Raw genomic sequence first — 25,400 nt, forward strand, 5'->3', positions numbered from 1 at the left:
TACTTTTAGCCGTTTATAACAATTAGCACACATCTTTCATCCATTTTCAAATTTTTAGGTTTCATCCATTTTTAAGTTATTTATAAGTTTTGTTTCAGACCTTTATTATTTGAGATTATATAAACCATTGATAGAAGGATGCAAAATACGATCCATAATGAGGGTAGGAACAAAAAGATAAACACATAAACCATACAATATCATTTATGATTAACATGCCTGAGATGCTAGTCATCCGATGTGCGTTAATTCACCTGTATTGCATCCGGTCTAATACTAAACACTAACGGGGAAAACTACACAGATAATCAGTCTCAATAACTTATTGAGACAGGTTCCCCAATAAAAAGTGGTGTGAGGTCTAAGAATCGATCAGTAAAATTCATTGGCACCAGAAAAAGGTGTTGTCAAAACCTGCTCTAACTTGGCACCAACCATGGTAACACTATACGACTTTTCTCTCTTATTGTCACATGCTTGGTCGCATGTACGAGGAGGAATATGAGGCAGTGATTGTTGCAACCTTAAAGTAATTCGTGATTCTCTTTGTTCCCTATATCAACAGCGAAGTAAAAATACATGTGCACAGGAAGTCCGTGTCAGGAAGGGTATGCCAATCCTCAAACGGCAACAAACGAGCACCTTGAGAAATTTCAAAGTTCATCCATTTGATCAATGTAAACTCGTCAGAAAGCAGCTCAGCATGGACTATCTATGTATTTCTTCTCCAGTGATATTTTGTCCTCTTGTGGTAGAAGTTTCTCCATGTTCTCAGGAATAGGTAGCGGTTCTTTGTCTTCTGGCGGAACCAAACGTTCCTTTTTGTCTGGCTCCCTAGTGACTTTGGTGTCTTTTCTCAGGATGGGTATTAAGAACAGGAGCATAGATCCTAGCAGAGACACGCAGCCTGGAATTATATAATACATGTATATATGTACATCACAACCATGGATGAATATGAATTATATAACGAAGTTTGTAGCAAATCACAAAACAACATACATTCGGAAATAAGGTAAGCGTTATATTTCTTTGCCTTTGTTTCTACAAAAGATGTTAAAATTAGGACTTTAAGCTCTTCGATGTAGACATAACCCGTGAAGACTATGAACTAATGGTTTGTTTGAAACACAAAACTAAAGTGTAGAAAACGGCAGGAGACATCCTCCTGCAGAGAGACAACCACCTGCAGACAGACAACCACCTGCTGACATGACTGGGAAGAGCTGAGTTCATAAAGGAAAATCTGATCCCGAAAATGTTAAAACAAATGTTTAGTCTGCCTGTTTTAAAGCAAATAAATCACCCGTGGATATAAGTAAATGGTAAGATTTGTTTCGGTTCTTTTGTACAGACAAGATTGGTCTCCTTTTCCCAGTGATTCCCTGACGTCTAAAACGATAACAAATCCTGTCTCAAAAGGACATCGTATGCTCACCACCAATGTAGAATCCGGCCGAGTAAGATGATGTGATGTCGTACAGAGCACCTACAACCAATGAAGACGTGTAGTAATACACTAACAATATTAGGTTATTGTTGTAATAACGTTCGCAGTTGTAACTACCAAATTTGAGTATTTAAGACAGGAATTCTGACATTCCCCTAAAGTTCACCATCGGTACTTTAATTGCTTTTACTAATTGCTTTTACTATATTGAATGTTAAATATTAGGGTCAGTACACTAATTGCAATGAATGTATTTTATGTTTGAATGGTCTTTACGTCACATTTGTCCAGAAATATTAGAGTCTTCAAAATAATCAAAAGTCACGCAGAATAATGCGAGGGTGCGATCTTAAGTCTAAGTGCATTAATTTCTGGTAGCCGAAGTTTCAAGACAAAATGTAGTGGTCAGTGCTGTGGGCACTATGTAACTATAACCTCTGACAGAATAAATGTGCTTAAAATGAAAACGGCGTCTCTCGCGAATATCCAGTCAGGAACATTACGTGATGAAACAACATACCAGCAATGGTTGGACCAATCAGATAACTCATACCACCAACACACAATGTAACTCCGAACACTGTTGCCAGCTTGTCGACTCCAAACAGTTCCACGATTATAGGTGTCAGCAAGATGTAACTAAATCCGAAGTATACACCATATATAACTTGGTATAGAACAAGTTGGGGAAATCCATGAGCGAATAGAGGCATGAATATCACTGCTATGGCTTTAAGGCCTTGGCACGATGTGTACACCATGAGTAGATCAATGTCTTTCTGGTTACACACAGCCCCGCCAAGAAACCGAGCTACAGTAAGCGTGAGACCGTAGGCGGTGAACAGTGACGGAACCTTGGTCTGTGGCACTCCAACCGAACGCACATAGGATGGCAGATGGACAATCTGAATGGAGTAGCCCATCATTTCCATGAAATAGTTGAGGCTGTAGATCCAGAGGATTTTATCTTTTAAAACCGAGCATGAACTCTCATGTTTGCTATTTTCTACAACGATACTGCGTTTTTTCCAACACTGACAGGAAGTGGTTTCAGATATCACTGGGGGTTCCTTCTCTTGCGCGGAATTGTTCTTCCGGTAGCAACACGAAAACATATTTTCTTTAGTCTGAGGTGTCCTCTCAAGTGGAAATATCAGAGATCCCATGACCACCATCTGTGCAGTGATGCATCCAAGCGTGGACATGGCCATCCTCCAGCCAAACTGGTCAATCAACCAGCCAATCAGATGCGGGCCAGACAGGATACCGATACCCGCTGATGCTAAGGCGATTCCATTGGCAAGTACTCTCTTCTCCTTGAAGTAATGGCCAACAGCTATTGCAGTTGGGGTGTATACAATACCGAACCCAGTCCCTGTGGGAAAGAGCTAATCAACTTATATATGGATCAGTCATTCCTCAGTACATATATAAATACGTGTAAGACCTTCTTCACAACTAATATTGACCTATAAATTCACACATTTGCATTTGAATTATTGCAGAAAAAAACCACAAATATTGAACCACCCCTTTCATATTTCTTGAAATAGTTGTTAAAATTGATAACAGTAAGCAATAACCGAAACACTCGGAGAAATATGCAACATGCCTTTGTGGTATATAAGGTCTAGAGTTAAAAAACCTACACAACTGCGTTTCATGAAAACAGAAGGGAACATGATAATCACAGTTATACCGCCATTCTTAAAATCAGAAAAGAGGTCTGGAGGGTACTTTGCAGTGGTTTGGATCCTCCATGCTACGGTCTCTCTTAAATTTCTGTATGAGAGAACATAATGTGGAATGTTTATGTTACTTGAATTATGTTTAAAAGGACAAGGGATATTGGCGACATTTGCACTTCCTTCTCACCTGCGAGTATCCCAAAACAAGCCATTAGTTGCACCAGTGTTTGAGTACTGCTTGAGGCTACAAGTCCAACAGACAGCAGGGTGCCTCCCAGCATCACTGACGTACGTATACTGAACGTGTTGCAGATGATACTCGCCACGGGACCTGGCAACAGAACAGCAAAACCTTTAGGACAGGTTCCGTCTCTCACTCAATACAAGTTTTAAGCAAATCATGTTGAAACCAACAAAGCCAAAAACGTTCATTTGTACACCTATACAAATATCTGGTCGAACACATTGTCGAGAAGACACCAAGATGTTAATGTCGGAAATGTTACAACTGTAATACGCTCATAAGGCGAGAAATGAGGCAAAAACATCATGACAGAAAATGTAAGGTTCAAAACCCACGACCCAGGATATGACCGGCGAGAAGCAACTTTGCATGGAAAATAGCTTGCATAATGGGCATCCAGTACATAAACTACACTGTTGCAGACGAAACAAGGTCAAGTGAACAATGATTGCTGACATATAGTCTCCCACTCTCCTCTTTGCTGCAGAGGATAGAGCACCTGCCTCTTGAGCGAACTGCCTGTGGTCCTAATCATCCAAACAGACGCCGAATGATTGAACCGGTTTTTACCCAGCTTGGAACGTATTTACTGTGTATTCACAGGTTCATAACAGAACTCCTCATTGATTACATTTTGCCAGCGTACTTAATATAGACCAACGATAATGCAACGGTGGAGCTACAAAGAATCGGGTCTGCCAGTCTCAACTGTTGAGGGTAGAATTAACATTTTCTGTAACCCATTTGATTGATTGGAAAACTTTGAATTGACAACACGAGTGTCAAGAATAAGGAAACAGTACTGGATACTCACAGACACGGGACTACGACATCACGAAACATAACATATATGTGGCTCTATAGCACTCTCCCATTACATGTATTTTTGACAGGTCTTTGTTTGGTCACGTTTATAGGATCAAACTGGCAGCATCATGATCATCATATATGTAAGCTTCAGGGCTTTTGTGACGTCAGAGTTGATACCAGACATACACACACAATTGTAAGGGGAGTGGAAAGGCTGGATATCATTACAGCTACGGATGAACGATTGGTTTGTCATTTAAATTACAAGCTGAAATATTATTTTAGCATGTTTTGTTGATTTGTTTTTAATTACTTCTTTTTCTACCGTTTTGAACATAAACAATAAGCATTCAGGGGCATGTTTCCTATATTTTAGAGACATCAGCCACTTTCGTTGTGGAATGCACAGGAACTAAATTACACCCTACGTTCGGTATCAGTAAGTTTGTTATATGTAATATCATATTCCAAGTAGATAACATTTTACAATTCTTGGAGAGGATAGGTTTGCCATACTTGACGAGCGCAAAAGTTTCAATGATTATAAGAATATAAAAACCAGTATAGCGGGCTGCTCCTGGTTGCCGTGGGTAACACAGATACCGTAGCTACCTTGCAGTGGGTAACCCAGTTACCGTAGTTACCGTTACCTAATATTGACTGTAGGCTGATGAAGAGGGAGCACACCAAGCTTATAAAACCCGTGCTGCCATCGTAATGCTGAAGAAATTGGTCCTGGAACATCCCTAGTAAAAGAAATGTTCATTGCACACAACCATCTCTAGGAGGTTATGTATTATCCTACATGCTGACTGCATATGTTAATATTGGTACATACACTGACATCACAAGAAAGTCGTAAAAAAGGAATGTAATTCATTAATAAATTCAATAAGATTATGCATTTCATAAATAGTAAACTGTTCGCTTCATTTCCAGTCATATTCTTTCAAAACGCTACTAAACACGTTTAGGGCAATATTTAAACTGATCATCAGTGAGTGAGATGTACTTTACGCTGCCTTGAAAATATTCAGTTCAATGTTGGTCCGAAGTGATGCAGGTCTGAGACACCTTGGTAACAACAGAATCAGAAATACTGAATATTTCATACAACGATTTTAGGTTTCTGGCTAGTTGGGTGAGCGCAATTCTAGCAAATGGAACACAATCCCACTAAACAAGAGGGTTTTAGTGTAATATAATGATGAGGTACCCAGACAGACGGTGACAGTCCCAACTACCGTCAGGTTGAAGACCACCGCCCCAAGAACCACCAACGCCCAGCCGCCATCGATGTTCGGTTGTGACTTCATCACTGGAATGCATAAAAGGTCTTCATCGAAATGTCTAGCACATATAACAGAGTCATATACTGTCTGATGATGACGCTAACCGTTAGGAATTTTAAGCGCAGGAGGACAAGGCTAATTACCACACCATTTGTTTAATGCATTGGAACAAAAATGTTCGCATTTGAATACATGACACGTTTGATGGACAATAATTTGTTTTCTAATCTTTATATAACGTTTCAGTGCTAAAGCCCCCTTTACATACACACATTTACTTCTGTAAGTATATTTACTTTTTTGTGACTTGAACTTACAGAAGTAAATGTGTCTTCTGTTCACATGGATTTTTACCCAACAGGACTATATCTATGATTACACGATGCCATTTAGAAAGTGGTCAAATGCAACATATGTCATATTTGGGATTTCACTTTCTTAGTAAAGTACAATTCTAGTACTGTTTTTGGTTGATTAGACATCTGGAGGACAGACACTGTGCAGAGCACCTTTGGTGATAACCATTGGGTACCGAATTTTCAGATGAGTAAAGAAATGTTTACTAAACAGGGACAAGACCTTCTATAGCAAGCACCTGAATCAGTTCAGTTTCATAACGTGTAAAGGCCCTTGTCCTAACGCTTAAAAAAGTAGCTTATGATGTGTCGTGAAAATTTAGAACATGATCTATTTGTCACGACTGATCTGATTCCACAAGTTCTTTTCCTTATCATATTATGATCTTTACAGTGGAACTTGTTATTTAATGATTATCATTGTCCAAGTTACGTCTTCAGCGAAATGACGAAGTGGATACGGCGTCTGACTTTCACATCAAAGCCCCGAATGTGACAAGGAGGCTGGAACATATGCTTGGTGTCCATAAACAAGACACCTCCATCCTCAAGTCAACTGAGCTGTACAACTGAAATCCATAACGATGAGAATATGAACCATTAGTCCTCTGAGCACCTAAACAGGTAGCGAGGCTGTATGTTCCCCAACTAGCTGAGAAAAGTAATGGAAGGTACAATGGCGTCCAATGATGGCACGTTGCGTCCTCGCTCTCTCTCTGCAGCTGATGCTGAACACAAAATCTTCTTCTTGTTGGGGGTCATGCTGCTCTTTTCTGTCGTGATACAATGGCTGATGTTGCTTTATGGCCTTGTTTTTAAACCGTGGGCACAACCGTACCCCAAAGTTGTCATGCGTCCACGATTCATCCGTAGAAAATCTTGATTTAATAAGCAAAACGTGTCAAAACCTTGATCAAAACGTAAGAAACGCGACGGAACCCATGAGAACTCGCCAGGCAGTGAGGAACGAGGACTGCTGGCCGAGCGGTAGTGTCCCACTGAGCTTCCTGGAGTCAGGAGCATGTTTCCCAACAGCCCAACACTCATGTCACAGATCGTGAGAAAACCTGACTTTGGAAGGGAACGATGGCCAAAATCCCACAGTGCATTACATGTCAGGGAATGTCCAATGAACCACTGATGAACCTAATACAATAATAGTACTTTGGGTGATATGATGCAATACATTTACTTTCAGGAGTAAATCAAAACTTTTAGTGTCATTTACTAGGCCAATTTGGTCCTGGAGTAAAATACTCCATGAGTAAATACACTTTTACTTTACCTCCGGAGCAGGTGTCAATTTACTCCAGGAGCGTAAATACTTACTTGAATAAATTTATTTTGTAACGTTTACATGGTCAGTTAACTTATCATATGGAAACTTACTTACATAAACAAATATACACCTGTAAGTAAATGTGTGCATGCAAAAGCTGATCAAGTCTTGCTGATATTTTACACAAATGCAAGAAGGGAAAATGTACATTGTGTTGCATTTGTTTCCAAACACATCCACAGCTGCAACTGTGACTGATGAAGATGACAAACGCCTGGCACGATAACATTCACATCATATTCATATTATTGCCGTGTTGTGACTTTCACTTTACTCATACATCAGCTACCAAACTCTCCACACAGGAGCAGGTGGTGATGAAACGCATTCATGGTTACTCGCGCTCTAGGGTATCAGTGCCAGAGACCCCAAACTTTGGCTATTCAGGACTTTCCGTATTCATATCTAGGCCATAAGTCTGGTGATGCGATATTACCTTCTTGGAAAAGTTTAATGACACTCTGGAGAACAATGACACCGGTGTTTCCATACGCCCTCGTAATATCCCCTTTTCTCGTCACACCATGAGTCGACAAATGCTGCAGAAATTATAGAACTGTGAACGTTATTCGAACAGCGTTTGCTATCAAGGCTTTAAAAACTTGTCGTCTCCGTATTTCATGCCAGAGATCATCACAACTAATCATCACCAAAGGGAGATAATTCCCAAGTTCTCATAATGCGGTGCACAGCTAAGTGATGCGCTTTGAATACCACTAAATAATATAAATAATTGAATCCGGGTATTTCTGATGTCGTCATGTCAAAATTCCATTAGCAGAGAGAAAGTGCCTGGTGTACAATTACGTGCATGCGTATGAACGTATGGCTCTTTGCCTGTCGATTGTACATGTGTTATGACTGAAACACCACATATAATACATGTGTGCAGGATGACTTTACAAACATTTCCACATCCGTTGTATGTGCAGGTGAGCCATAAATGGCAGCTACTCCGTTTACACGTCCAATGTCGTGATGACATTTTCCTACGCCTGTGGCAATACAGTCCCTGAATAGCCTAACAACTGGTCGTTGATGCGAGACGTACTCAACGTGTCACCTGAAACAGCTGACGAATCACACCCCGCTGGACAAATATAGCTTGACAAACATAAACCTGATTCAGAGAGAAATGAAAGATACTTCTCTAAGTCATGGACGGATGGTGGATGGTGGATGGTGGATGGTTGAAAACATCCACTAGCAAGTACCTCCTGCTTAGACGAGATGTGTCCGTCAAAATGTCCCCTCATGTAGTTCCATGTGTGTCCGGGCGTATTCACCACACAGCTGTTAGGTCAGGTCAACTACTCCCAGCATGCTTATCATAAGCTGTGTAAATATTACTCGGGTGCACCCTCCTCAACCACGGTAATCTGCACTCCAATGTATGGCTCCTTAATGAGTCGGGTTTTGTAAGTAGGACAGCTCAGAATTACAAACATCTCACGTAACTGTGTGTACATTATGTTGAACCCTCAGTTATGAGGTGTCCGTTTTCATGGTTGATGACTACGATATATGTGAGAGCAAACCCAATTATTGGAATTTGTGACTGTGACTGATATTACATATACAATATGGTACAGTTGTCAAGATAACAATAACACAGCCTTTCAACAGGATCTGATTCTACGGACACTAGTGAGGTTTGGGCTGTACGTAACTTGTTTGTACAGGGAAGATGAACAAGTGAAACGCCTGTGGTTCGTTGTTACGCATACTGAGGGTCTGGGTGGGGTATAAAGGAGACTGTGATACCATTATGATTAACGTCTTAAAGCGATGAGCTGTGTTGTTATTGTGTGTGTGAGTCTACACACTCGTGAGGATACATGAATTGCATAAATGTGCCTTGGATCTGTCACATATGTGGACTATGTATGTAGAGTGAGTGAGTAAGTGATGTGTTAGCGGTGCTTCAGCTATAATTACGACGGGAACACCAGAATTGGGTGTTACACACTCAGATAATTGGGCACATGGTCTGGCGGGAAAAGGTAGGTAGGTGGGTGGTCGGATGGTAAAAGAAAGGTGGTGGATAGTTGATCGGGCGGTAGGGAGATTTGTTTATTGTTTAAAGTATTTGCAGTTCAGCAGTATTCCAGGTGTGGTGGTCTGTAAACAATCGTATGTGAACCAGAAATTCCACTGATTGATATGAATATCTACATAAATGTAAAACGATAGCACGTGTCAACTATTTCAGGGTTTGTCGGACACTCCAATCCCGTTAGTCGCCTCTTACGACAAGCATGGGTTACTCTGTTCTAACTCGGATATTCATCTGTTGTCAGTGACCTATGCTCTCTAAAATTTCGGGGACCAACTCCACGATTCGACCGATCTTAGGCGTGCTGGTTAATAGGGTTGTAACGATGCACTGAACAGTCGATTTATTGCAGTTGTAGAATCGCCGATAACAATTAATCGATGGTAGAAACGAAAAGCTATCGATGCATCGTGTATAGTATGTGTGACTACCGATAGTATATTAGTTGGCTTCCGTTAGAAGTGCGCAGATTGAACTACAGGTTCTACTACACTATATTAGAATCACATGCTCCCTGAGCGGGCACCGTATGGAAACAACCGAAAGGACAGAGACTTGTGAAAATGGTGAGAACGGATGAAATAGTGTAAGATGTTTATGTTTTTGGAAAACAGTTGATCCAGTAATTAAAACAAATTGATCACAATTTTAAGCATTTGGTGCTGTCATTTGTATCACCATGACTTATACTTATATGTGTAAGGATATTTGAAGCAGGTGACATTTTGTGCGAAACTGAGGTTGACGTGTTCTGCTTCCTGTGCTTGGAAAATACGTCGGACGAATTGGCCAGAAATTGTGTTTTATTGTAGTTTAAAGGCCTGGCTGTACCCATGTGTTCATGGAATATCTGTGGAAAGCCTGGATGATTTTTGGAAATAAATATTAAGGTTACGATAGAATTCAATAGGAAAACATTTGGTGTTGTGTAACCTACAGGAGATACCAGATTTGTTCACTTTGTTTTAGAGTTACCCGCCAGTGTTTACTGGTAAAGAAACATGGCGACACACAACCTACGAGTCGGAGTTTGAAATTGTAAATAACAACAGATTATTGCAACCGTATTGCAATTAGTAGCATGTTGCAATAATGTATCGCTATTGCAATGGTTGTTTTCTCCTCAACAGTCAGCTGTGGACAGCAGGTGTCCCATGCCTGTCCTATAGCGACCCGTCGCAGTCACTGGCTCGCGTAGGGTCATTTCAACACAAGGTATTACTTTCTGTATATTGAGATAGCATGTTGCCCAGGACGTAGCTGAGTTATATGGTGATATTTCACACCACACGTGCGTGTCTCCGACACTGTTTTCACTTCTAGCCTGTTGTTCAATAAACCTCTTTCACTGTCACTTGACTTCTGATAAGATGATATATTATGATTCAAAATCCTTTGTGTCGAACTTTAGTCGATGAAATAATTATTGTGTCGAAGTAGAATTGTCAGGCCTAATGCGCCCAGAGGAGATGTGGTGTCTGATGGACTCAAGACCGTGTTGAATGGAACCGGTTCTTTGGTGTTACGAACGAACGATTCAGCCACTAGGCTACCTTACCGTCCCTGAACACGTCGGTGCCATCAAGTTGGATTAAATCTGGCAAGTCATGCTTGTTTTCCATGACTTATGTTGTACCGACATTTACAAAAAACATGACACATATACTTCCATTTCAATTAATCAATCAATCGATCAATCATTAAGTTACACTTTCCTTAACAGATTCTGTTTCTTCGTGTAATTTTACTTGTATTCTACTCTGGAACGCCCATTCCAGTATTTTGCCGATTATCAGAGTTGAACCAATATTAATCTCTACGTTACGGACACAACCCGGATTCGAGTTTATGTTGCAAAATGCGTAACCATTAGATCGTATATTCCGGAATAAGTGGAATTTACAGGTGAAAGTGACCATTACCCTTCACCAGTCCTATAATACAGGTTTTGATTGCGTAGTGCATACATGTGCGAAACGTGATGATTTTAAGCTTGAAAAACGGCTTCACTTTGATCTAGTACAGCTATTTGTCTTACCTGACGGTGTATATGTCAGTATAGTATGTCACTATCCCCATACGTGACTTGTATTTCACCTGTCGTTAATGCAGACATTATCACAAACCCACTTAACCATGCCTGAGGCTGAACTGTCGATTGTTGCATTCTGTTCTCAGACACACGGATATAGAAACAAAACGTTGTAATTTATGAACGAGGCTGATCCTGGGGGCTGCGTGCTCCGAAGTCTAACCACAATCGCTGTCATCGTCACGTCACCGTCGAAGTTGCAGAAGTTTAGAATTATCTACATAACACTATGCAGAAGGCAATACATATTTGAGTTGGTCAGTTCTTACAAGTCACGCAAGGTCATGCACTGCAGCTGGTCAACTGCATATGATACGATAGTGATAGGTTAGGTGAGCTACAACATAGACTGTCAAGGCATGCCATGAAACAGCGTGACATTGCTATGTATATAGTACAGCTGTACCTAGGGGAAGGTCTACGTTGCGGAACGTGGGGCATCTAATGTCCCTGAGAGATCACCGAGGGCTTGTGTACCTAGCCTTGACTAGGTTTTAACTGCCATGCAGTGAAATCGTGCATCGACAGATAACATACCTGGAAACCTGAGCTAGGGATACACGGAACCAGGTTATACACTGACCAGTTCTAGTGTGATATTATACTATCTGGCTAGTTCTAGTCGAGTTTGGTAGTATAATGTCTGACCAGTCCTTGTTAAATATGATATGTTCTGACTTGTTGAAATGATTCACAAAAGACCAACAAATTCTGTTTGACTATTCTTCTTCTTATTATTCAGAATTTACTTCGTGAGAAAATATACGTGAGGTAGTGCGTGAAGAGGTCTTGACTGACGTGTTCAGAGGCATGGGTTTTCAGCTCTTTTGAAATGGCCTCAAGTTGTTTTACTCCTGCTCATATTGTCCAATCAAGCAAGTGTATCGAATCATGTCTTTCAAAGAGACCATAGTCTCTCCGTGACACGGGCCAGTTATCGAGGGGTCAGACATCCCGCCTGACCTGACATGAATAAATTTAGGATTTGTATTGCTAGTCATACAGTTATATATCAGGCATGAATAAGGTATGTTCATTATTTATACACGCAGGGGGAATAATGGTCAGATATCAAGGATCTGAGAATGTTTTCACCTCTATAATATGCCGTGCGGTGCACATACGTCTACATTAACGGGAATTTGAAACAAGAGTCCGGGACTCGCTATTGACCGATACGTTAAAGATACAAAAACAGGGATTGTGAGTGAAATATATACATAGTGCATTCATTTACTACTACCTGCCTTAACAACACCTGTTGCCGTCATTTCTCCTTTGCGCGTGAAGTCTCTCTCTCTCTCCCTTTCTCTCTCCCTCTCTCTATATATAGGTTCTGACTTCTTGAACTGGACAATAAAAGATCGTCAAACTCTGCCTCACGATGTATTTTAGAGTCTTATACGTGAAGTCGTGCGTGAACGTGTTTCGACTGACGTGTTCAGGGACATGGGCTTTCAACTCTTTTTAAATGGGCGAGTGAAGTCTCCTCCCTGTATTCATCTCGCTTTTCCCCGCCCCCCTCATGAGATAGGCAGACACATAGATTACAGACAGATGTAATTTATACTGTCATTAATGCCTGTGGAGAGTATATAAGTATATACGCTGTGGTGAATTGCTATAATATATGTTCTGACTAGCCAGGATAGGGTAAGCTACGCTCTGTCGACCTAGGAAAAAAACATTCGAGAGAGAGAGAGAGAGAGAGAGAGAGAGAGAGAGAGAGAGAGAGAGAGAGAGAGAGAGAGAGAGAGAGAGAGAGAGAGAGAGAGAGAGAGAGAGAGAGAGAGAGAGAGAGAGAGTACAATATCCTAACAATCACTAACGTGTCACATGCAAGCAGACAAGCAGAAGATCATCTAAAATACCATACCCTCATACTGGAAGATGCATCTGGGCTATCAGTCTCGACCCCTTGGTATACATCAGAGGGCAGGATTGGGCATCAGATCAGTGAAGATACATTTTTCATGAGGTCTTGTGCCACAATATTCAAGCTGTGTTTCCCTGCGAGAAGTGCAGTAACCGATAAAAACCTATTCATGCTGTTTAACGTTGTCAGAACTACCTTTGAAGACTGACATTGAACGGGATTCTTTTCGTACACCAAGGCCACAGTCTGAATGCACTAGTCGTTACATACACCACCCGCCCGAAGCACAGCCGACAGCAAACTATTTATACGTGCAGGTTGTTCAGTAAAAAGCTAGCGTGTGCACGACCAAAACATGGTGTGTGCATTAGCACGTTAACGCGCCAGTCATTGTGTTTTCCCGAGGTGGGAGGAGGGGGGGGTCATGCTGGGGCAGAAGGGCGCACATCCTCGTGCTTTGCATAAATAACATGGATTTTGGAGACAGATATATGTATATAGATATCAATATATGTAGATATCATGTAGATATGCAAAAGAATTTAGTTAATCTAGAAAATTTGTGGAAATTGGGCGGTTATATATGAAAATATTCCATTAGAGATAAAGGGAAGGAAGATGGAAGTTGTGAATGAAATTACGTTATTTGGGAATTGTATTTCACAGACTAGAATAAATTTACCACAGCAGGGAAATCTGTTATGGAGCAAACAACAAAAGCTGTGTATTCCAAAGGGCAGGTCTAACAGCATGTGAATACAGTGTTACCTCAAACGGCTTGTTGCAGTGGTGCTACCATTTACATCGTATGCTTGAGGGGCATGCGGAGAAAGTACATTAAAAAAGTGTATGATATATGGCGAGTTTGGATATACAACTGTACATGCGTATGATAACAGACTGGACAGGAATGCATTAGCAAAACCATCTATTTTGCCATACATGTAAAAAAACAGAACAAGTGGACCTGTACATCAGAATCTGCCTTTAGATAAAAGTCTTGTGTACACATGGCAGTCTCAAAATTTTTACTGTGTTCATTCTTGGTAGAAAACAGTGATTTAAAGACTTAAAGAACCTTTTTCCCAAACCTAGTTTTCTGAAGTCTATAACTCGAAAAGGCCACTACGTGCAGAATCCTTAAATGTGGGCTCTTTTTAGAGCTGTATTTTAGTAAGCACTCTAAAGGCAGTGGTATCCACGTAGTAATTTCCGGACACCATGTCACAAATTACCGGCTGAACTAGGCAGATGGATCATACCCCTAATGGAACGAACCTTTTACCTACGTCAGAATGACTGCGTTAGTCCTGAATAGCATCGGTTGTGTGTACGTGCGAGTATAAACAAATTGTTGTCACCGTACTTTCCTGTCCATACAAACGTGTACACCCTTGGTACTCTATTTAAAAGTAGGAGCAAAACTGTGCTTAGAAAGTCAAGTAAACCCTGCTCTCTCCGTGTGCTAAGCTACGCGTCCTCTGGATAAGCAAATTCTCTAATCTACCGTGTTCATGAAGTGTGAGTTTGTACGTATATAGGGCTGCATAAAATATTTAAATGTTTCTCGAGCACATTTTTTCAAAAGGGCGGTAGGACTTCATTTTTAATTTTTTATAGGAAAAAAAGTGACGAGGGAGTAACACATTTTTTGGTTTTTTTTCGCTCATAAATACAGCTTGGGAAGCACGTGTTAATGAGTTGTAGATTCAGTCACACTCGTTCTAAAAGACACTCATTCTTAAAGTGGACAAATGGATAATCAGGACGCGGCCAAGTCAAAATTATATTTTGTAAATGGCAATAAAACACTGTTACGCTTACAAAAGAAAAATGACGCGCCGAAACGTTTCATTTTTTTATTTAGCCTAAACATAGCCCATTTTCCAACCACCAGCGCGTTTTTTTAATTAATACCGTACATCTTCATCTGTCACGGAAAGTGGCCTGAAAACAATAAGTGTTCTGTTCATGGGCGCCAAGACGGCGGAGACACGTTTCAGCGGGTACATGCAACAGCATTGTTGGACTTTATTTTTAATTTTTGATCTCAGCGGGTACATGCAACAGCATTGTGTCTTATAAAACGACGAATAGTGCGAAAATAACAGCGTCATGCCTAAAAGCGCATCCACAATCGACGCAAAATAAATGAAATATAACGAGCGTAACAGTGGTGTGTCTGATAGAGCCCATCGTGTTTGCTATGCACGGAGACATCGTTACTCCAACGAGTGTGGCCTTAGCTTGAAGCCACACAATGGTTATATAATATGTTCTGGTCAAAGGGATCACGCCACTGTAGATTAGACTGCACAGGGACAATGGGCAGCTTGGACATTGTCAGCTTGGACATTGTCATTGTCAGTCCGATTGGACACTGTACAGGTAAGCATGGTAGCTCAGGTGTTGGTGGGAAGGGAAAGGCTGTAACATGGACCAAGCGCTATACCGTATCATTCACTTTTCTGTGCCCAAGGACTGCTTAGATAACAATATATACATTCGCCCTACGTTCTCTGAAACAGATAGTATACTTTGACTATTTTCAATATAGATAATATGTAGCTTACAATTGTTATTGTTATGCGTGTGTAAACCAGTTCGGACAGGTTTGTTGATAAATTTAGCGTGTAATGTTCCCTTTTATGTCGACAATAATAGATAAACTATGCGTAATTGAGGAATGAGTTGAAGGAATTAATGGCTGTAACGCCTTGATCCATGCGGAATCATTGTTTGCTAAAGCTTCATTCGTACAGTTGGAATCTGGGACAGTGACCGGTCGCTGGTTGCGGATTGACTCTCATACAACGCGTTGAGTATAGTCAGTCTCCGTCATGAACCACAGTACACATGACGATAACTGAAAAATATTATTATTTTACTCCTACCTGTGTCTGTCTGACCTTTTGCAAACATCTGTATGAGGCTACAGTTTGAGATCCATCCAGTTACACAGTCCAGGCAGCACGATCGTAACATCATACCTGGTGTACGGTTTTACCTGGCTATTGAGCTGGTATCTCAGAAGGGTTTAGTCCCCAGCGCCTTTGTCGGGAAGGGACTGCAGACACACTGTGTACATAACTCCACTCGCGCAATACTCGACAAATGTATCTAATAAACATGACACTAACCTGTTCCTAAAGTTCGAAATCTTGGCTGACTGCGTCTCACGGCTGACTGATTCTCGCGAGAATCATTTCAATGACAGCTGTTGCCATGTCAGCCTGATATTGCTGTGTGAGTTCCGCTGCCTTAATACTAGAGCTTTGTGAGGTGTACTTGTTGCTGTCACTCCATACTACCAACGTCTCCTCCTTCCCTTGCCCCACTACACCAGCCTCACCACCACACTCCTGTATCTGACTTCATCATCATCGTTTGTAGAAACCTATGGCAACAGGGGATCTAGACATACACCATATCACACGAAGCGTGTATCATATTCTCATTTCCTTGCAAGAGATCGAAGGTCGCTTGAACGCGTCGGTGAAAGGATGTATTAATATCAAGTCAAGCATGCATCATACACAGACAGTTGATGAAGTACGCACCTATAGATTAACCTCAGCAACATAGGCATAAAACAATACATTTGCAACACTTGGATTTTAGTTGGGCAGGATGTTCGCGACCTGTAACATACATATTACCGACGACATACTGGGATTATGTGAGAGCTTCTCTCAATACCGTAAACCCGTGAAGGTCCCGGGTTAGAATAGGCCTTCAGCAACCCATGTTTGCCATAAAAGGCGACTCAGCTTGTCGTAAGAGGCGACTAACGGGATCGGGTGGTCAGGCTCGCTGACTTGGTTGACACATGTCATCGGTTCCCAATTGCGCAGATCGATGCTCATGTTGTTGATCACTGGATTGTCTGGTCCAGACTCGATTATTTACAGACCGCCGCCATATAGCTGGAATATTGCTGAGTGCGGCGTAAAACTAAACTCACTCACTCACTCAATACCGTAAGTCCTCATCCTGCAGAAACATCAACACACATCTTTGTCACATGTTGTAACTGTCTGTCAAGTGAACTGACTGTACATTATGGACGGGTGATAACACTTTTCAGATGCCACAGTTATATATGCTATCATTTCATTATAGAAATCTATGAAAGCAACGAAACCTTTTCACATCCATGTGAGTGAGTGACTGCGTATGGTTTTACGCCGTTTTAAGCTATATTCTACATATACCTCACGGCGGAGGACACTTCAACACTGTACTCATGCGGGGAATCGAACCCGGGTCTTCAACATGATGTGCAGACGATTTAACTATTAAGCTACTCTAACGCCCCAGATCCATATGAACGCTCTGCAAACGATTCCGACAACGTACATACTGTTGTACCTAATGTATTGTGCCCCATGTATTATACGTTATGTTCAAATGGTGACAGGTGGCTAACAGTGGTCATTACGGCAATATTCCAGCAGTGCCGTGGCGTGAAATACCACACATAGTATCACGAAGAGAAACCAACCCGGATATCGGTCTTTAAAGACTAGGGTACCCCACCGCCCAGACAACTAACAGTAACTTTACAAACCTTATGAAAGTTGTCTGTCCGTTTGCCGGTAGAAGTAGCAACAATCTTGCTTTTCCACCCTGTCATTTCTTGTCACAGAACTGTGACATTAAGCATTCCGATATTTACAATTCATGAGCGTAATAGTGTAGTTTTGTTCGTAGTTGTAACAATTACTGAGATGTCTGGGTTTATGTAAAGAGATTACTTGCATGTACTGCAAGTATATAAGTATATTCAATGACTGTAACATAAACACAGGATACGGAATGTATGCTCATTTGTATCAGTGTGCAATGCATTTGATGCAAAAAGGCTCCTTTTGTTATAAAAAAAATCACCATAAGACTGTCAGATATGACGGAACGTTATATGGTGCGCTGTCTTTATGTCACCGTGTAACTAGCTATAGCGGGCTGGGGTAAATATACTTGATTATCTGTGTCGTGTTTACTGAGCATGAACCGCGTGCTGTTATCGTTGAAGTGCCTAGTATACGGATATTATCACGACCTTGATAAACTTAATTATGTAAAAAATGACTGATTCTGCTTGCATTGTACTCTTCTTAATACTTGGACAAACGTCAAATGTTAAAGGTGCGAAATTTGTATTTGTATTACCCACGTGCGAAAGGTGCGAAATTTGTAATCATTAACGATAACTGAAATTTATATTGCGGCTACATGCTCTTCCTATAACTTTTCGCTATAACGTGGAGATAGGAGTCGTGTGACGACGTGTTCATGTAACTTGTAACGTCATCCTATACATTGGTCTGTTCTGCTTCACTATAACAAATATCTGAGAACAGTGCTTATCATCTGACTGTCATAGCCTGCATCTACGATAGAGTGAAACAAAATAAAAGTTCTGAATAGTTTGAAATCGCCGTGACTCTTTAAGCGTAACAGTTGTACATTCTAAAATAGCAATAATTCTGGGGAATTTATCTGATAATTTTCAAGCCAAGAATTAAAACTAGAAGCGACTGCCAAATATGTGTTTGTTGATTTGACTGCATACGAAACACATGGATTCTGTCACGAAGTCTCACTTTACAATTGGTTTCACGTTCATGTCGACGTCGTCTGACATCCAGACGTCAATTAATACATGAACTGTATAAATTAGCATCACAAAACCTCACACGTAGCCAGTGATGATTACCCCAGTGTTGTGCGGGAGGAGTTCGTGGTTGGTGGCAGACGGCAATATGACGAGCTGTGATTGGCGGGGCAACACACAGCTACCGAACGTGGAGGTGAACTGTGTCTAGACAGTTTCTAACCTTGGCCCCGTACCACAAAACGACCGTAGCGGAAAAATCATTGTAACTCCCATACTTTAACAAAGACTTACGACTATCGTAAAGGCTACGATCGCTATGACTAAAAGGGCCCTGGATGAATTCGTAATCCAGTACCCAGAGGAAAGCTTTAGCAACCTGACTTGGCTTTTCTGCTGCAGTTTCACAGACCCTGCTTTAATAGTCAGTTCATGAAGAACATGACAAATGCTATCAGTATACTGACGTCTTATATTTTGAAACATGTTCAGGTCAGAATCTGCATATCCATGCATGGTTTAATTCGCTAGCTAAGGGCCATCACATAGCCTCCGCGTTGTAGCTGAAATATTTCGACGTGTAGTAACGGTAAATACCTAGTTTAGTCACTGTACACGTTGTCTGCGACATGCGGCGAATTCATGGATGCAAGGAGGGTGCGAGGTCATGTCACAAACCTTAGTATGTTCTGAAGAAGTACTGTTCCGAGAGTGTGTTTCATGTAATCTGTATTATTAGTGATTAAGAGATGGCTATTGTTGGGTTTCAATGCTTAGAGTTTTGAGTGATAGTTATTATAAGTCACATTTCGTATCACGGTAATAGCATTTTAGCGGCACGCCTTTTGAAATAGTGATTTAGAGGTGCCGCCCTTTAGGCACTCTTCCGTTGGGTGTTGGGTAATCGCGAAGGTTCCATACTTTGCTGGAATGCTCAAGAATCAGTGACTGTGTATATAAAGGCTGGTTGTTGTGTTAATTGGACACACACACGGACTTACACGTGGCGTTACACTGGAGTTGTGTCACCATTCGGCCTATCTACATCTGTCTGCCTCTCTGTCAACGTTCAGCCTACATTCAAGACCGCTTGGTGCGTAACATTTAGCATAACTGTTTCGCGGAAAACCAAGATTTGGTGAGTTGATATTATATTTGTCACCAATTACATAAGATTTGTCCCAACTGCATTGCACTAGAAACCTCAGTTGTAAATCGCTGTATCTTGCACTTTGGCCAATATGTATTATTGAACATGTTAGATTTGTCAGTGTTGTATTTTGTTGGTTCTGAGGGGATTTCTTGTACCATTCTTCAGGGCAAATTATTAACCGTAACAGTACTCACATTCCCACTAGTCTACATGTACATGTCTCTTTATTGAATCCTTCATTTTGCAACGTTAGATGGTAAATATCACTTTTGGTCACATCAAGAACTGAGCTCCACATCGTTTATCTTTGGAAGATTACTTTGGTGACATGCACCCATTACATACGGTGCCTGTGGTTGACATTTATGGATAAATATGTAAATGGTTCAAGTAGCTACACCCTTCACTGCCTATAATGAAATACGGCGCCTCCCTTGTCTGTCCAGGACTGAACTACACTTGACCGCGTGATATGTGGGACACAATGTCTTTAAGCTTGACAGTATTCCAGTTACTATTAGGACAGTGGATTATCCGAGCTATTGAAATCGTAGACGGGAACAGTCTTGGGTGAAAACTGTGAGCATGATTTTGGCGCTGACAAGCCATTCTACGTAGTCAAAATCTAGATTCGATCGTGACTATCTGTCACTATTGCTGTGAAGCACAGAACATACATACACATATAGTCCATATGTGTTAAAATGAGAACAACAAATGATTAAATAACTCAAAACAGGAATATGTGAACAGTGAGTGAGTTAGTTTTACGTCGCACTTAGCAATATTCCAGCTATATGGCGACGGTCTGTAAATAATCGAGTCTGGACCAGACAATCCAGTGATCAACAACATGAGCATCGGTCTGCGCAATGGGGAACCGATGACATGTGTCAACCAAGTCAGCTAGTCTGACCACCCGATCCCGTTAGTCGCCTCTTACGACAAGCATAGTCACCTTTTATAGCAAGCATGGGTTGCTGAAGGCCTATTCTACCCCTGGACCTTCACGGGTCAATATGTGAACAGAGCACCATGTTTCTTATGTATGTTTTCTGCACATATCCAAGTTTCGAGTTATTCAATCATTTCCCGTCCCCAAACCGACTATATGTACACACGTAAGAACAACAAAGCCCCAAGACAACAGAAATGGAGGCTTTTCAAGGCATAACCAGGACGTGTATACATAGGCGTTTACTGGTGTTTGACAAAGGGCACATGGAAGCCAACACTTATAACTGGTTCAGCTTAACCTGATCAAGTGTATATAAAATGCATTGCGTGGCCGCGTCAGGACAAAGGAACAAGGTCGCTGTTTGACATCTCAGTGTCGAGAAATCGTCAGCAATGTCGTACGTTTCTTTAAAAAGAAGCTAGATATGGTAGAGAGTGATAGCAAGAGTGAATCGGATTGTGAAAGCAACTGACTCATGTACATCGTAAAGTTAGTAAACTAAACTCGATAGCATATGTCTGCATGGACAATTGAACTAAAACATGAAAGAAGTGTTGTTTTCTGCGATATGTTCTGCAACGAATCCATGAATGCATGCTTAGAATGCTTAGCTCGAACGCAAAATGAGAACGAGAAAAATGATTCAATATCCCGATATGTGCTCAGTGCACCACGTGTCTTATTTATGTTTTCTGCATTGGGTTTTCTTACGAGTTTCGAGTAATTCAATCATGTGTCGTTCTCATATAAACACAAACTACTAACAGTACGTGAAATTTCAAATGGCACCACCAGCTGTTCCTGAGATGTACACTGGATCAAACGCTAATCATACACATACATTTGTTTTACTTGCAGTTAATAAATGACCCAATATCGCAAATACTACATGTCTGTGTCTGGTTGCACTGTGCCTGAAAAATTGAAACATACGGCACAGACAATACACAATATATAATTAACAATATATGTAAATATGCATTTATCGGTCATCACGAACGTCAATCCTGATGGATATAAGTATACCTTTCAGAATATGTAGACACAGACTATACAGTATACACTGATGGAGGCTGTGTCCAGTCCTACCGACACAGACTAGTGTTTCAGTGAGCACACATCATACTCCACTGGTCTGCTGAAACATGTATGGTGCCACTATCACTCTATCGGAATATCAAGTATATGCAGGGGACATATTGTTTTGATAACGCATTATCCGATACCCATTATTAAGAAAAACCAACTCAAAATACAAGCGGACAAAACCTTTTCTACATACATAAGAAATAACTACTTGAAGCAGATCTCTCATGTACAACTCCGAGTATGTATTTGTTTCAGCAGCAATACATCTGTACGATTTTTCTTATAAGCAATCGAGTCTGGGCCAGAGAAACAATGCTCCCACGATTGTGGTGACAGACACGTGCCCATATGTCTTTGTACGGTATTTAGATTTAGCTGTTACAACTTGTTCAGCTTTACCTGACCTATTCTACATATGCATGACCCGTGAGATCAAATGGCACAAACTACAGGTCGAGTTACCTTCATTAAGTAGAGGAGCAGAGAATGTTGTTAAGGTTGCATTTGAGCGAAGCATGCATTCATGGATTCCTTGCAGAACACGTCCCAGAAAACAACACTTCTTTCATGTTTTAGATGAATTATCTATACAGACATATGTCATCGAGTTTGGTTTACTAACTTTACAATGTGCGGACGTCAGCTCCCTTTGTTGTCTTGGTGCTTTTGTTGTTTTTACGTGTGTACATGTAGTTAGTTAGGGTTCAAATGAGAACGACACACCACTGAATAACTCGAAACTCGACACATATGGTGCACAGTACACTTAATCATTTATGGGACTCAACCCAAAAAGTACTAGAATTTGTACTTTACTGGGACAGTGAAAACACAGATGGATTATATATGTATGTGTGTATGTATGCTTTCTGCCTCACAGAATTCATAACCGACAGTCACGATCGAATCTAAATTTTGACTACGTAGCATGGCTTGTCAGCGCCAAAATCATGCTCAAAGTTTTCACCCAAGACGGTTCACATCTACGATTCCAATAGCTCGGACAATCCACCGTCCTAATAGTCACTGGAATACTGTCAAGCTTAAAGACACTGTGTCCCACAGACTACCATATCAGTATCATCGGAGCCGCTAAACTAACATGCGACTCATGCAGATTCAACACTCACATAAGTAAGTAAGCCAGGTAAGGTGAATATGTCTTTAGTCAGCGCACAATGATGGTACCGTGTTGTTGTACAATCACGTACATGAGTACAAAACATTTCGTTATAGAATACTTACATTCCCACGTATTCGAAATATCGGGAAAACCGAGCGTCGACTCTGATGATGAAGAAAAAATACCAGCAGGTTGTAGGAATGTTTGCTAATGTGACAGGGAAGAGAGTCAGTTATGATAAACGTGTTTGACATAATAGCGTCCCAGAGCTGCACGATCATATAATTCTGAACATATACTCTCAAAATCCTATCTACAGCTGTTTCCGATGATATATGTATTTTGTGGCGGTCCAAGTTAATATTTATTCATTGATAATGTACTCGGTTACAGAAATGGCAGCTGTTTAGATTGTAGTCATAAAGTATGGTTTCATTGTAAGGTTGAATCTATGAAAACAAGCGTCAGTTTTATTCAGCAAGTGTAGCATGCACGCAACACATGCTGGGAAATATTGCATTGTCCAGTTTGTCTTGGATAAATACTAAATTTCAAGCATATGACCGAATCCCGAATTGTCATTGGAAATTCTTTTCAAGACTGACGATTTATATATTTCATATTTGATGTGACGACCCGTAGAGGAACCCAATTAATTATCATTTTGTCTTCAGGAAACAGCGTGTCTGTATATATCTATTAAGGAATACCAGTTACAATGACTTAGGTTCAAAGGACCTCACTGACATTTTCGGAACATTTTTGTGAACATTTTGGTTGTCAACAGTGGGGTGAATCGATTTCGAAATAACATCAAACGTCACTGGCAGGTTGTGTAGGGTTTCTCTTTTCTTGCATAAAAAGTGATTTTTGTCAAATAGGGGGATGCTTGTAAACATTCCGTGTCCATATCCTTTGGCACTATCCCTCGCGAGACCACGAGTGAATCCCGAAAATACCTAATATCATATACCATATTTGTACCATATACCTATCAGGACAGACAATAATACCACCAATGCACAATTATCGCCATCACCATCTCCAACTGCAATGTCAAACTGTCCAACATCGATTATACTCCCCTTTACACAGAACAACAATATGTGTGTCAGTTAATCCATCTATGTCCAGTAAATCCTTCAGAGGCTAATGAGTGATCTCAATAACGTCCTGAGTCTACAGGATGATATGCACCACACCTAACCTGAGTCATGATGCATACCCATGTGTGTGGATAAATGGATGTCTTTGTGTGTTTATAAACACCCCAGTAAGTGCAAACATGTGCTAATGTGTTGTGATTAAAATATACAATGAACATGGCAAAGTTAAAAAGGGCATCGTATGTGCAACAGGTGCTCGTTTATTGTGCTTTCCATAATTATATTTGGTTACATTAGAATTTTGGAGAAAGATGGCGTTTATGTGTGCTTTTAGATGGAGAATACGAGATTCGTAATTCCAAACATGGTACCGCAGATTGAAACCATCCACTATTTGTTGCTAATGTAAACTTGTCCCTCCTACTGATCCATATTCAACTGTACTCAGATACAAACGAATATGAATGAGAAACATTCCTTTCTTTACTACGTTTGAACCAAAATTCGCAGAAGGTCATTGTCAAATATATTTCATACAAACTCCGTATTTAAAGACTGTGACATGAAGTAAACGATGAATACCATAACTACACGAAGTATATTCACTGAAGAAATACCTTCCTTACCTCATTAAAACTACTACAAGAGTAGAATTACGTTTGGGAATATATTGTATAGATGTAACTCCTGTAATGGTACTGTATGTGCTTGGCAGCTTTATATCGATGTAAGGTAATCCAAATGAGAGTGACATAGACGAGGTATGTCTTACAACGATGTTATAAGCAATATAACCTAAATTAGCAAGTGCAAGTTGATTGATTAACTATGTCTTCTCGTACACTATCATTACCTCCATAGTCACAACAGCTTGGAGTACATTCAACGACTGTCTCTTTCTAGACTATCTATTATATTTTCTAGCTTCGGATCAAATCTGCAGATAATAGGTTTACGGATCAGTACTTAATTTCGGACATGGTATTTCGTTGATTAACCAACCATGCTAGTTCGGTGGATAACAAAATGGTTGATGTTGAAGGAAAAGATCTGAAGCCATTTGTTCTCGGATATAATAACACCGAACTGTTATTGGATAATAAATCAGAGTTCTATTAACAAGGAAATGAACATTACTAATAATAACAGTA

At 40.6% G+C, this 25,400-nt stretch overlaps 1 protein-coding gene and 1 long non-coding RNA gene across 8 annotated transcripts in view; one reads left to right on the top strand and one right to left on the bottom strand.

The window, feature by feature from the left end:
- On the bottom strand, positions 1 to 16,568 carry LOC137273188 (monocarboxylate transporter 12-like). 7 transcript variants are annotated; one of them, XM_067805684.1, is made up of 8 exons: positions 16,344 to 16,362; positions 13,204 to 13,337; positions 5,409 to 5,510; positions 4,843 to 4,938; positions 3,326 to 3,469; positions 1,971 to 2,825; positions 1,439 to 1,489; positions 1 to 907 (listed from the first exon to the last, which is right to left on the bottom strand). In XM_067805684.1, exons 3-8 carry the CDS (start codon positions 5,506 to 5,508, stop codon positions 699 to 701), a joined length of 1,455 nt encoding a protein of 484 aa, XP_067661785.1. In that variant the 5' UTR covers positions 5,509 to 5,510; positions 13,204 to 13,337; positions 16,344 to 16,362; the 3' UTR covers positions 1 to 698. The 7 variants fall into 7 exon arrangements, with proteins under 7 accessions (XP_067661785.1, XP_067661783.1, XP_067661784.1 ...); XM_067805682.1 differs by lacking the exon at positions 13,204 to 13,337 and having other exon boundaries at positions 16,344 to 16,568; XM_067805683.1 differs by lacking the exons at positions 13,204 to 13,337; positions 16,344 to 16,362 and adding an exon at positions 16,211 to 16,314.
- LOC137273189 (uncharacterized) overlaps positions 15,382 to 25,400 on the top strand; it is a 15,476-nt gene continuing 5,457 nt past the window's right edge. The window contains exon 1 of the long non-coding RNA XR_010956127.1: positions 15,382 to 15,591. This is a non-coding gene — a long non-coding RNA (uncharacterized lncRNA). The remainder of the gene's footprint in view (positions 15,592 to 25,400) is intronic.

The sequence above is a fragment of the Haliotis asinina genome, chromosome 2, assembly GCF_037392515.1.
Source record: "Haliotis asinina isolate JCU_RB_2024 chromosome 2, JCU_Hal_asi_v2, whole genome shotgun sequence".
Classification (NCBI taxonomy): domain Eukaryota; kingdom Metazoa; phylum Mollusca; class Gastropoda; order Lepetellida; family Haliotidae; genus Haliotis; species Haliotis asinina.